The sequence below is a fragment of the Gavialis gangeticus genome, unplaced genomic scaffold (genome assembly GCF_001723915.1).
Source record: "Gavialis gangeticus isolate Ggan-Ray unplaced genomic scaffold, GavGan_comp1, whole genome shotgun sequence".
Classification (NCBI taxonomy): domain Eukaryota; kingdom Metazoa; phylum Chordata; order Crocodylia; family Gavialidae; genus Gavialis; species Gavialis gangeticus.
The window spans coordinates 57865057-57879746 of NW_017728993.1; the positions used below are offsets into that span (position 1 = coordinate 57865057).

At 45.6% G+C, this 14690-nt stretch overlaps 1 protein-coding gene across 5 annotated transcripts in view; it reads left to right on the forward strand.

The window, feature by feature from the left end:
- The window catches only part of LOC109286943 (zinc finger protein 648-like), a 21203-nt gene that overhangs the window by 4323 nt on the left and 2190 nt on the right, over positions 1-14690 (forward strand). For 2 of the 5 annotated variants that reach the window (XR_002094720.1, XR_002094721.1), the window contains exon 1: positions 3951-4152. Coding sequence is in view for 2 of the 5 variants with exons in the window: in XM_019501762.1 (XP_019357307.1) it covers positions 7119-8858 (1740 nt within the window). In the remaining 3 variants the exon portion in view is untranslated. Of the gene's footprint in view, positions 1-3950; positions 4153-7048; positions 10376-14690 lie in introns of those variants that run through there. The other 3 variants (XM_019501762.1, XM_019501763.1, XR_002094719.1) reach the window with 3 other exon arrangements.

The following is a 14690-nucleotide window of genomic DNA, read 5'->3' on the forward strand; positions in this document are numbered from 1 at the left end:
ATATATAGGGTAGGAAATATTCATGCAGATGCAGGAGATGAGAAGGCAGCAATAACATAGGATATCTATTACAGAACCATTATCTGGATCTTTAGGACCCCAGTGCTAGAGGTGGACCAGCAGCGGCAAGAGAAAGAAATCATGCTGCGTACTGCTTCCTCTTCTGGATCCGTAAGGAGTTACCTCCTATTCTAGTTCTGCTGGCAGGAGAGTGGATGGGAGTGGACATGGAATAAGCTGAGGGCTGATGAATGGCCTTCGCTGGCCTGTGTGGCCCTGCATGTTCACTACAAGTGCTTGGGCCTGAACAAACTATCAGCAATGTTAGAAGACCGTATCTTTATTTTAGTACGTAAAAAAAACACTTCCTTGGGGTACAGCTGCCAAGAACACAAGCACTGCAGAGCAGCAAGTGTACTGAACACTCCCACAGCACTGTGATGAAAGGAAACCTGTTAATAATCTCTTGACTCTTTAGCCAGAATAAAAGTTACATTTGTGATTAAAAAACACTTTTGTGTCTTTCTAAACCTCATCTCTCCTGACATGAACATGTGTTGTGTGCTGGACCTGTCATTGGCCTGCAGTTATTAAATTATTTTGCTTGCCTAGGTGCTGGAATTCAAACTCCAGTGCAGAGGGGACCAGAGCTCCAGCAGAAAGTTAAACCTTGCTGATTGGCAGGGAGATTGGCAGCTTGAGAGAGCTGGTGCTTGTGTGTGTGTTTTCACAGCCTGTGTACAAGGAAGTGTATATATGGTGGTGTTTTTGCATGGGGATGAGTATATGCATCCATACATGCAAAGTGCCTGACGGCGTGCATGGGTTCATGTGGGATTGGCCCCAGTGCTGTGGTGAAATGGAATGCAAGCTTGTCCCTCTGTGCTTAGCTACTGCCAGGTCCCACATGCCCTCCTTTTATAAATCACCTCTCTTAATTCCTCTTCCTGTCTACACTCAGACTTCTACAGGTCCCCTAGTTTCCCATTCAAGGCACAAGGACAATTTTCCTGTACTCCCACATCCAGCTACCACTGGATTTCATAACACACCCCTCCCATAGACTCTGTCCCTAAATAGTCCTCTCCCAAATCCCCAGGCCTTTTCCATGCCCTCTGCAACCATCTCTGTTAGGATTAACTCCTTTTTCCTCCCCAAATTTATTTCTTTACAAATGATTTCATAATGACTTTGAAATGATGTATGCAACAACAGTGGTTCTCAAACTTGTTTGACCCAAGGCACCCCTCCATAATTTTTGTGAATTGAGCAGGATCTTATTTCAAAAACTACTTATTACTGTGCTTGCAGAGGGCTAGGCAGTGGGCTGGGTCCTGACACCCAGATTGAGAATCACTGAATTACAGGTATGATTTATGACACAGTAATAAGCAATTTGTTTATGAAGTATAAAATACCTAAAAGGAAGAATTGTAAGCACAAAGTCCATTAAAAATCCAGTATACAGGAAACCCTCGCTATTCGTGGGTTCAGCATTCGTGGTTTCAAATATTCACAAATGCTGAACCTGCATTTTAAATACACTTTATACACTTAACTGGGAGCTCCGCGCTTGCCACCACCGGGCTCCCACTGCCACGCTCCTGCCGGAGCCACACTGCCCCCCAGCTGCCAGAGGCACTGCATTCATGAACTTATTCACAGATTTCACCATTCACAGGGGATACAAGAACGTATCCCCTGCAGATGGCGAGGTTCGCATGTACATATTGACAGTGCTTTCACTAGATTTTTAAAGAGCTACCTAATTTCATAATAGCACATTAAGGACTGCAAAAATAAGTTAACAATGAATGTCATCCCATCCCAGACTTCATGGTTCAAACTGATTACAAGCTAATTCAGGGAGGGACTTTTTAAAGTTGTTCAAAAGGTGGGGAGGTTTTTATCCAAAAAAAATGGACTTCCGGAAATAAAAACCTTCACGAAAAAGTAATGAAAAAAATTTTGAAAAAAATGAATAGGAGTGAAATTTTAAGCTTTTCTTTTATTTGAATTGGAAATAGGATAAAAACCAAATCTGAAAAGTCCAGATGAAATTTTTGATTGAAATAGGAATCATTCACCAAAACACTAGAATCAAAGTCAGCTTTGTTTTGTAACTTTTGATTAACCTACTTTCCATTTTTGACCAGCCTGGTTTTCCACCCAGTCTCTCACACATACAATTACACAATTGGCTGGTGCTCTGTAAAGCTAGGAAGATAGGCTCCATTTTGCTCTGAAGCACTGGGTGGTTGTCCCTGCTGGAAGTAAATGGAATAAGTGCTGACTGAGCATGGAAAACCTCATCATTCCTTATTTCTAAATCTGACAGTCCCTTTTCTATGCTATAAGACAATCTGAAAAAGCATAGCGCATGTGAGAGGTGCCAGGTCCTTCAGTTTTGGAGAGGTAAACCTCTTAACGAGAACAGGTAAAGCGCAGGCTGCTTAGGTGTAAACTTCCTTCTGTGTCCCACCCACTTGTTTCCCTGGAGGGACCTCTTCTCAGAACAAAAAAGGAGATCAGTATCTGTAGGATCTTGCAAACAAGAAGGTGAATTAGTGTGGGCCTACCAGAGTGGGTTTCAAAATAAAATTCAGGGCCTGTAACAGGGTGCATGGCTCAGGGGCTGCAGCCCAACTGCAGGCAGAAGGGGCTATGCTTCCTGCCTTGGAAGACTGGGCCGGCTGATAGAGATGAGTGGCTAGCCCTGGAGGAAGTCAAACACTGCCAGAGAGGAGAGTTGAGGAAGAGAAGGAAGGCTGTGGTGCAGAGGAGACAGCACAGAGCCAGGGTTGCCTTCTCAGGATCTGGGAAAGGACCACAGGGTTTGATTTAACCATTTATTGTTTATGTGTTTCTTTGTTTTATGGTTTAGGTCATGTCCTGTAGGGACGAGTTTGCCCCAGGGAAAATAAAACTGCTGTGAAAAGTGACAACCTGATACATAACCATTAAAAACTGGACTGAAGCAATGAAAGGTCACTGGACATCCATTGGATGATATATAATTTCAATGTATACCAAAATGGGCCATATCTGATCTGTGTTTTGGAAGTGAAAGGGACCAGGATCCATAGCCAGTCCCATATCCAGTGCTACCAGTGGACCTCTTTAGAGAGCAAGTTAAGTATTTTTGAAACAAGGAATGGAAGGGAGTTTCATGGCTATAATTTAGATTGAAGGCAAACCGTATTATCTGGCATTAACCCCTTGAAAAGAAGCTGTGGTCACAGTGTCTCTCCTCCCTGGAAGGAATGAGTACAAAGTGGCATATTTAGAGAGGGAAAGTTTTGGAAGCAGAAGGCTCCAGAGCTTTTAAACAAAGGGTAAAACTATTTAATTCCTATAAACAAGAGAAAAAGCTTGCTGCTGCAATAGACAGAAAGCTAAGTAGCATGTGTGACAGAAGCAGTAAGGAGGAGGAGTGAGAAAATACAGATCTATAGGATTGGACATCAACCCCCTCAAAAAACAAACAAACAAATCTGGAAACACACACTGCAATGATCTGGCTGGAGGTACTGGGGTATACTATAGCCAATGACCAAACAAATCGGGGATGCTTCAATATCTAAAATATGTATCAAGAAAGAAGAGAAATTATTTAGTATAATGCAACTAAGCATAACAAAGAAATGGGATGAAATCATTATAGGAGCATCTAAGCTGATTATCAGGAAGAGCTTTCAGACAGGGGGTGGGCTAATCTAGCAGAAGTGGAAACCACATTTAAAATTCATAGTGGACAAACTGAGTGCAGCTACTCCTGTAAGGACCAATCCTGCTTTCAGAGTGCGGTGATCTATTAGGCTACTTTGGTCTTGTCCATCCCTAGAATGTATGAGGGGAGGAGGAAGAGTAAACTGGAAGAATAGCTCAGGCACTGAGACAGGGCAGCCCTGCTGTATTTCCCAGGCTGCTCTCTGTGATGCAGGCAGGAAGGTTGTGTATATTGAACAGGCCCCACCTCCTGAGGCTCTGCAGCTGCTAGACTGGACACAAAAGGGTGAGACAGACACAGGCACATTTGCTAGTGCTGCTATGCACCAAACTCCCTTCCTTTCCTCATTTGTAAGCTGGAGCAGTCAACCCCACGGGGCCAGCTGGCTGGGACAGCCCATACTCCTGTACTCAAATATCAAGGTAAGTCATTGCATCTAAACCTGGGCTCAGTGGGAAAGGGGGAGAGGAAGCCCTGAAAGCAATAGGGAGAGAGAAGTGGGAGCTATTTAAAAAAAATCCCAAAGAGGGGCAGGCTGGAGGCAGCTGGGCCCTCCAGGCCTGGCATCTGGTACTTGCTGCAGTCAGGCAGTCCACATATTGTGTTGGAGCCTCAATCTGTTTTTCCAGGCTGCTGGGGATCAGGACAGCAGGGTCATCTTTACTCTGTAAATGAGCGTCTTCAAGTTTCTGTGCAGGTCTCTATTCTCTTCCATCCCCCTGCACCTGGGGGATGCAGGGACCTGAGCAACCTGTTCTCCCTCCTGGCCTAGTTTATCATAGGTACTGATAGAACTTGTTCAGAATTGCCCAGAGTTTCACAGATCCCTGAAAGTAGTGGAGATTTAAGGAGCTCTATTAAAATTGCTGGAGTTGTTGCCAATTGACTATAAAAAGTCCCAGTAAATGAGGAAACTCTGGGGCACTGAAATTCAAAAGAGAGAAGTGAGGGGGGCTATTTTTGTTGACACTTTAATAATATCAGCATCTTTGGGTTGCTTGCATCTCAGAGGAGGAATTTTCTGTACTTGCCACTGTCAGTGGGGAGTAGCATTTCTTTGCCATTCCTCCACAGTTCAGGTATACTTTTGCCACCGGCAGGACAGATTGCTCATTTGCGTCAGCCAAGCCATATTTTTAATATCACTGTACAGTACTGGGGGCTTAATATCTCACTATTTCAACACTGCTGTGTGCCATTGCACCTGGTGCTCTAACTGCAGAGTCCCAAATCATATGCATGATCTCTTGCAAATAAATTGCGAGCTTCATGAAAGCATAGATTCTCAAATGGCTGAGTTCCTCAGTCCTTCCTTACACCCTCCCCGGCAGCAGTGTACAATTTGTGTCTCAGGAACTTATTCCATTACAGATTCTGCCTCCAGCTACAGCAGTCATTTTCGACCTTTTTTAGACTTGAGCCATCCCTCAATAGATTTGAGGCATCCGTAGGAAAATGCCAGGTCTTAGTTTTCACTCTTTTTTTTTGACTACAGAAAAATACTAGAGCAATTCTTCTGTTGCCATGGACTCAAAAAGATCACAACAGAGCATCATGTTTTGAACACTATGGATTTCTACTTGAAAATGTTGGCTTTGTCTTGTCAATCATGTTTGCACACCTAGCAGTGTTAACATTGCGTGACACTGCAGCACCCTTGAAAGGATCTCAAGCCACCCTGGCATGCTTTGGCACCCAATTGAGAAACACTGAGCTAGAGGCATTGCATATTCAGGTTGCAGAGTAATTAAAACCCCACAGAATTCAAGTAGGCAGGCAGCTTGAACAGCCTATTCTGCAGTCCATTTTTCACCTGCATTTTGCACTAAGACAGGGGAGGAGAAATTCTAGCATGCAAAAGTGGCAAATTGAGAGCTCCTGAGGTTCCAAGACACACTGCTCTGATCTCTTGCCCAATTACTGTTTTTATTTGTAAAAGAAAAATTGGAATTGGCAGGCAGCCCATCAGTATCTTGTCATCACAGTATCTGACTCTCCATAACACAGGAAGACTCCTGTTTGATCCCTAGTCCTCCCATGTCAGACCTTCTCCAAAAAAGAGAAGATGTGGTTCCTTAACGCGCAGTCTGCCAGGTTAGCTCCTTGATAAGCAAGAGTAATAGTGGCTTGATTTTCAGTATCATAATGCAGCAACATAATTAAGAGCATCTGCAGTTTAGTTCCTGGTGCTCCTATATTTAAAGAGTAGGCAAATACTGGTAGACATATTGTAAAAACACAGAAAATAGGCAATGGTCTTAAACTATAAAATGTGAAAGAAAAAGGTAGGGCAATATGGTACCTTAAAGACTAACTTGTTCAGAGAGACATGAGCTTTCATGAATGGGCTTGCAGAGAGCAGGGGCAATAAATAAATATTTCTATTTAAATGACCTTCTTCCTTTCTAATTAGTACCCCTGGTCTCTGCATGTCCATTCATAGCATCTGATAAAGTAGGCTGTAGCCTATTTTTATATCTCATGGGTCTCTGAACAAGGTAGTCTATAAGGCAGGGGCGGGCAAATATTTTGGGCAGAGGGCCGCTTACTGAGTTGCGGGAAGCCATTGAGGGCCGCATGACAGGCAGCCCAGGGCAGATTAATGTTAATTTTCTAAATTTTTTAGGGGCCCTGCAGGCTGGATAGAATGGCCTGGCGGGCCGCATCTGACCCCCAGGCCACATTTTGCCCACCCCTGCTATAAGGAGTCACACTGCCCTGCCTTTTGCCCAACTTCAGAATTAAAGCAACAAAGCCCTGACTCAAACCAAGGTCAGTAACACTGGGTGCATCTACCTGAGATGTTAAATGCGCAGACTAATTCTACTGTGGATTAGTGTGTCATGGCAAAAGCTGTGCTAATGCATAAATGTGCCGCAGAATTAGTCTACTGCGCAGTAGCGTCTCAAAAAAGCCGTAGCACCAGTTACTGCGCATTCAGTTAGTGCCTGTTATTACAGGTTGTAAATTAAATGCTCAGTAACCACAGCACATTAATGATTGTGTAGGTGTGTCCACTGAGTAGACAATGTCTAAGAAAAAAGTGAAGATAATAAGTAGGAAATTAAGAAATCCTACCTAGCTGTGTAGCTAGGATAACTCCTGGCAAGTGGCTTGTCTGTCATTTTATCCAATTTCAGCTCTAACCCACTCCTTGGGGCAATCATAATGCCACCCCTCTTTGTTTAGTGCCTACCACAGTAAACTCCAGGCCCAATTAGTCCCCTTGAGTGACAGTGTAGCAATAATGCCTAGATGCTCGCTCTTCTTCGAAAACATTCCTACCTGCTGTTCATTCCTCTCTTGTTCAAAATGCAGGTAACTTATCTTGAGAGCAGCCTCAGGCTGAAGCATCCTGAAAGTTGATATTCTGAAGTAGCTGTGGACCATGACAAGTATAGAGTGCTCTGAAAGACCAGATGAGGAATACCCTTGCAGCAGTTTGGCTCAGGGATCCTATGAGGACAGGAAGAGGAGCATGCACCTGCCACATGGAAATGAGGATGAAGGTAGTGAGGAGGATGAAGAAGCTGAGGAAAGCTTCAGTGGCTATTTTGGGGATGGCTTGCAGGAGGACTGTGAAAGACTAGATTTTGTGTCTAGCAGCTCTGCACTTGGAGAAAACATGCCAGAGGACCTGTTGTGCAAGGAAGATGAAGTCTTCTATGAGACTTTCACACTCATCAATGCCAATGGCGTGGCCAAGCAGCTGAACATGAAGGTCAGTCTTTGCACCCAGAGTGAGGAGGATGGCGAGCAAACTGGTAAGGAGACACCGTACCAGAAGTGGCCTAGCAGGCCAATGAGCAAAGGCATCCAGCACTTCAGCAGGAGGCTGCCAAGCTCTGGAGACTACGTGGATACTGTAGTTACCCTAGACAGTGACTTTGACCCTTCTGGGGACAGCCTGTGCAATGGCACAGAAAACGTTCAGACCTACACACCCAGGAAAGCCGAGGCAGGGGCATTCCCAGGAAACCTGGGTGTGGACTCCAGCAAGCCGGGGGGCAGCAAAGACCTTTCCCTGAAAGGCAGGAGAGCAGTGAAGCGGCTGCCCCTGAAAGCCACCAAAAAGCTGGGCGAGGTGGCAGGCAGTGTCGGGGCCCTGAAGACAGCTACGGTGAGGCGGATCCGGATAGCAACCCAAGTGACAGGCAGCGAGGCAGATGAGCGGCCTTACAAGTGTGTGCAATGTGGGCGGGCCTTTAAGAAATCCAGCAACCTGCTGAGCCACATCGATACCCACAGTGGGGCCAAGCCATATGCCTGCGAGCTGTGTGGCAAGGCCTACTCCCACCAGGGCACTCTGCAGCAGCACCGGCGGCTGCACACAGGTGAGCGCCCCTACAAGTGCCCCTTCTGCATCAAAGCCTACACCTGGTCCTCAGACTACCGCAAGCACATCCGCACGCACACAGGTGAGAAGCCCTACCAGTGCCTGGACTGTGAGAAGGCCTTTGTGCGCTCTTCCGACCTGCGCAAGCACCAGCGCAACATGCACAGCAATGACAAGCCCTTCCCCTGCCCAGACTGTGGCAAGACCTTCAACAAGCCACTGTCCCTGCTGCGCCACCAGCGCACCCACCTGGGTGAGAAACCCTTCCCATGCCCTGACTGTGGCAAGGAGTTCGCTGTGGCCAGTCGCATGGTGGAGCACCAGCGGGTCCACACTGGTGAGCGCCCCTTCTCCTGCTCTGTCTGCGGCAAGGCCTTCACCAAGTCCTCCAATCTCTTTGAGCACCAGACGCTGCACACAGGCCAGCGTCCTTTCAAGTGCTCTGAGTGTGGCATGGCCTTTGCCCAGTCCTCCCGCCTCATCCGCCACCAGCGCATCCATACTGGGGAGCGTCCCTTTTCCTGTGCCCAGTGTGGCCAGGCCTTCGCCCGCTCCTCCACTCTCAAGCGGCACCAGCAAATCCATAGCGGGGAGAAAACCTACCTGTGCTCAGACTGTGGCAAGGCCTTCCGGCATGCCTCCCAGCTTACCCAGCATGCACGGGTGCACACGGGCGAGAGGCCCTACAGATGCCCCCAGTGCAGCAAGGCCTTCACCCAGTCCACACACCTTGTCCGCCACCAGTCCAAGCATGGCATCGGGAAAGGGGAGCCATTCTCCTCCAATGAATGAATGAGCCTCTTTCCTCTGGAGGGGGGGTGGGGGCAGGACCCCTTCTCCCCCACCTGCACAAGGAGGCTGGCTCCCCATCAGCAGGATTAGCCTCTCCCCACACTAGAGAAGCACTTTGCTTTGGACACTACTTTCAATCTCTCTCTCCTGATTGCTTAGAGGGGTCTCAGCCTTCCCCACTGAACCCCATGAAACTGGGGCACAGATGGGAAGGCAAGCCAGTGCAGATCCTGGTCAACCAGGCTTTGGAGGTTCATTCTTCCTCCTCTTTTAGGGCAGCAGACAAGCCAGGGAGCAATAAGTATCAGCATAAAATAAAGCTTCTTGAAATAGACGATCTCCCGACACAGGGCTGAATGCCACAAAAATGAGCTGAACCAGGCAGAGATAAATAGGAGAGTGAACTGTGTACAGCAGTATAGACCAGGGGTTGTTCTCAAAAGGAGTTGCTTGCTAACCAGAGAATTTGTTTTCACCAATGCACAGGAAAAGAGCCCAATCAAAGCTACATTTGCCTACCTGTAATAGGGGCAGGGGAGTAAGGAGAGCAATTATAAACAATGTTTACACCTTATTCATCTGTCCAGTCATATAATTCAGTTCTCTGCCAAGATCTCCCTGATGGGCAAGGTCTGAGAACCCATCACCCACTGACTGATATGCCACAAACCTGTTTTTCTTTCAGAGGATCTCATGCCCATTCCTCTGTACCCAAAAATGTAGACCTATTCTGAAAAGTGACTAGATAAGAAAAAGGCAGTGCTACTCCTTTTGTGTTGATTTAAAACTGCATCTGCAGACTTCAGTGACAAAACAGCACTTTTTTTGCACCTGTTTGCCCTCCAGACCAGCTCAGTTAAGGAACTGTGAACTGTAGTCTATCATAGCTCATGCTTCACTAGCAAACTTATTTAATGAGGGCTAGTCTATATGTAGAGATTGCACAGATTTCACTGATTTAATTTAAACAAACAAACCAGTTAAAGTGATGAGTAGGCAAGATCTAAATTCACCAGTGAAAGGCCCTGGAAAGAAATGGACTAGAACAAGGATTGCTTGGGACACGTTTCATGGCCAAAATCTTTGTTACTGTTGATTACTGGCAAAAACGCACAAGAAGAAAAAAAATGTTCTGAACACTGAGAGCCCAGGTGATATCTACAAGGCTACAACTACAAAATACAACACTTTTAATTGAGCACATTGCACATGGAATTCACCAACAGACTATAAACAAGGAATCTCATAGTGTCATTTTTGGAGAGAGACTTTTCAAAGCAGAATTGCACTTTGCAATGTTGTTATAGAGATACGTTCCTTAAGAAGATGTCCCAGTGTACAACTTCTTGATATAAGCTGCTTTCCAGATACCTGCCATATGGCACCATTTACAAATATGAAATTTCAAATGCAAAAGTATATGGTACATATGTATTATTATAGGATAATTATAAACTAAAGTACTGACAACATTATGATCTTACCAGTCTGTTGTTAAAAAAAGGAAAGGAAAGGAAGGGGAAGGGAAAGGGAAAAATAAAGAAAAGGGAGGCAGAGGGAAGAAAGTACTATTTGTAGCTGTGCTGACTCCAGCTGGGTGAATAATTGATATGTTCCCTGATGCTTTATACAACAATTTTCTAGTGAAAGCAGAGATATTTGGTGGCAAATACAGACCTGGCCAATTTCTGGGATTAATAGCACAGGATCAGATACTAGATTAACCAAAGACAGCTCTATAAGTGATATCAGTGGGTGCATCAGCAACCTCCCACTGCTCAGTTCTGCATGTGTAGTATTCATAATTCCTGGTATTTCTGCTTTCATAACATGTATGTCCCAAGGCTCTTATGTGCAACTGCAATCTCAACTAAGCAGTTGTAGCTTCCTGATTAAGCTGATGTCTCAAGTCCCCTCTCCAGACTGGTTCGAAGTCTGCTGGTTTAACTTCACAACCAGAAAAAGACTCTAATATCAAGTTGACTTTGAGTCTGCTTAATTAGGTACCAATTAGGGCTGTGCGAAATGGCAGTGTTCCATTTCGACCAGCGTTTTGTTTCAATTTGAAACAGCTGTGACATGGGTGACACTGTGTGTTCAGGCACAGCAGGGTGAAAGCTGCAAGCCTGCTAGCCTCTGTTGCGGCCACAAAGCCTGCCAGCTGTCAAGGAGATAGGTGCAGGGGCGTCTGGGTTCTGGGGCCCTGCACCTCTAGCTGCTGACAGGCAAAACTCATGTCATGGTTGCTTGTGCAACCATGTCTGTCTTGGGGCACAGGGGGTGGGGAAACTACTGCAGGCTGTGCTGGTAGGCCCTGATGCAGCCACAAAGCCTGCCAGCTGTTAAGGAGATAGGTGTAGGGGGGATCTGGGGCCCTGCACCTCTAGCTGCTGACAGGCAAAACTCGTGACATGGGTGCTTGTGCAACTGACTGTGTCTGTCTTTGGGCAGAAGCTGTTTCCGGCTCTGTACTGATTCTTTCCTCTCCTTAGTCTGTGGTTTCCTAGGTGTTAATTCTTGCTCATTAACTCGTTATCCTAGCTAGCTACTGTGTTACGCAATCAATCATGATTCACTCAGGGACCAGCTCAATACACAGCTGAGCTCCTTGAAACTTAACAGACTTTGTGGCCTCCACAGGGGCTAGCATGCCTGCAGTTTTGACCCCACTGTGGCTTAACACGTACACATGGCACAAGTTTTGCTTTCAAAACTTTGGGGTGCAGTTTCCCCGAACCCCGTGCACCTATGTCCTTGAAACTTGACAGGCTTCATGCCCTCAGACAGGGCTACCATTCCTGCAAGTGTCATCCACATCAGGCCAGAAATGACAAAGTTGTAGGCTGTTTAAACTTTCCCCATTATAGCCTATGGGCAAAGCATCAAAACAGCAAAATGTTGCGACTTGCCTCGTTTTGTTTTAAGGCTGTTTCAACTCCATCTGTTCATTTTGATTTTGCTGTTTTGACCTTGAAACGGATCAAAACAGCGTTGAAACAAAACTGGCAGCCAAATTTCACACAGCCCTACAAATTAGGCCAACTGGTACTAACCAGTACTAACTAGTTGGCATAATTTGGTCCCCTAATTAAGCAGATGCACAAAGTCAACTTGATATTAGAATCTCTGTCTTTCTGGTTGTGAAGGTAAACCAGCAGAATTCAAACCAGTCTGGAGAGAGGCAACATGAATGTGTGCACTATTGCTTCTTAGAGCTCTATTGGATAGCTGGGCAGGCGGGATCCACTCCTCTTTCAGAAACTGGTGGGCAGCAGTGTAAATGTCAGGAATTTTGTCAATTTTACGGTTCTTGGGAAAGCTGTTAATGGAATAAAAGAGAGATTCCACTGGAGTCATTCAGCAGGGAGAAGAAAGAGATTGTGGGAAACCTACTTCCTCTCTTCCTCCTTGCAGCAGCTAGGAAACTAGGCAAGATGTATCAGACACTTACCTATTGCAACAGCTAGAGGATTCTGGAGCAGTAAGATAATAGCCAAAGCACTTTCTGTCCCTTCCACTAGCTAAAGAGGGGGACAAATTTATCAGGTACCTCCAAGCAATGCTGCCTCATAAATAGGGTGTGAGGAAACAACCTGGTAAAATGATCCTAGCTCCTTTCCTCCCAACTGTGTACTTTGTGGAGTTGCATCTTGTAAGCAACAGTCCCTTCATCTGGTGCACGTACTGCCAGCTAGTAATTTTTTTCAGTGCTGTACTGTCACTCTAGGGAGCCTCTCTGCCCATGTTCCTCTTTCACATTTTGCAGATGTACACACGGAGCCTTTCTCATTACAGCTGCCCCAACACTTCTCTGTCTCTGCTTTGTGACAGAAAGGATGAACAATCTGCAGCAGTTCTTTACCCAGCCACTCAGTGGGAAGAAAGAGCACACAACACTTAGAAGAGCTCCAGTCTTCTTCTCCCCTGCACCAGAAGTTAAAGGTTCCAGGTTGAGTTCAGAACTTGAGTCCCTTAGTTGGCTGTGCATTGCTCTGCTCAGACAACTATCAACCCACCTCACTGAAGAGGGGCTTTCATTTATTTCCTCTCTCTGCCATGACTGACTACTTCTTGGCTCTAAAGTGAAGCTGGAAAGCACTGCAGAGCCTCTTGGAATCACTGCCATCTACTAGAAGAGAGCAAGGGGATCTGATGCTGCAAGACATGTACTACCTCCTGCACAATATCAGTAGCCCAAGAATGAAAGCCAACACTATAGTGGATGCATATTGCTCTAACCTCTGTATTCCTTTGTTTCACCTTTATGTTTCTGCTCTTTTGCTGTACTCAAGAATTAAGATCCTGTGGGATGGCATATTATACCAAACTGGAAATATATGGAAGAAGGGCACTAAAGTGACTCCGTCTATTCCCAAAGGTACAGTGGGATCCTTCAGGCCATTTTACTATAGTTCCATGTGTTTATCTTGAGAGCAAAGCTGCATGAGCTGCACAACAGAAAAACAGGCTTAGACTGATAACTCTTCGTAATGAGTGCAACTCTTGATAAGAATAGAGCAAATGATCACAAGAACATCAGGAATCAACAGGAATAAACCATTAAAGAAAAAAAGGGTTAAAAGAAAGGAAAGTTCATGGTGAACCTCAGATTAACTTGACCACTCTGTGCAGAGTTTCCATTAAGGAAACAGTGAAAACTGCTAACAATTTGCCTCCACAAGAGAAAAATGCCTCCTCAATAGAGAGGGAGAGAAAAAGAGGCCATGACAGATGAAGACAAGCCTCCATTTTCCCCTTACAAGGATTGAGAAAGAAAGCCAGACCCCACCAGGAAATAACTTTAATTGTTCCCAGGTGGGAGGATGATGACAGAAGCTCTTTCTTGCCTGTGGGCCAGAACTGAGTTATCAGGTACTATTGCTGAGGAGGAATGCTCCTGGCCTCCTCCTCTAACACATTGTCTATGGATCGCTAATTCTGCCCTTCATGCCCTTCAGGTGGGGGACTGCACAGAACCAACCCCTGACTGGACTACTTGGATACACTGTGCTGTTTGAGGCATGTAAATATCTGTAAATGATAGCAATAATAATAAATGTGCTTGTATTGTAACCGTGTAATCACTGCCAAGGACTGGCTGGGGGGGGAGGGGGAATCTAGTTATAATTTTTTTCACACTTGAAAAGGCTGCTGCTTATGATCATTACAAACAGATGCTGTAAGATACGATGTGGACCAAGAGGAAAATAATGTATCCAGGGCTGAGGATGTTGTTTTGTGTTCCTATGAACTCCCCAATGCCCAACCTATTTAAAGCTGTTATGTCTCAACCTAATATACCAGAAATAAATAGTCTATTACCACTCAGGCATCCCCGTGAGTGGCTTAAAGGAATCAGGCTCTCATGCTTTCAGCTGACATGTTTTGCTGTGTGCCTTATTAAATATAGGTGTATTTACAGACACACAGTCTTTCAATTTCTAAGATTGTCTGCAACAGCATATGCATTTAAGCATGTTCAGAAGTGCACAAAACCATGAAAACGTGAGTAACCGTAGTTGTGTTTCTGTAGTTTACAGACATGAACACGAGGTGCCAAATATAACCCACTGCTATGTCTTGGTATGCACAGCTATAAAAGGCTCAAAGGGGCAGGTTTTTAAGTAGATTTGTAACCAGGTGGTAGCAATGCTGGTTCTATGCTTAGTGACCAGCCACAACATAGATGACATGGTTCCTGACTCTATATATCATTTTCATTCTGATCCATGAATGACTGGTGCCTCCCGAGACTGGGGGGGCACAATTAGTGGGCATCAGCGGGGTGGGGGGCAAGAGGCGACCGCCCGCAGAAGCCAGCGGCAGCGGCCA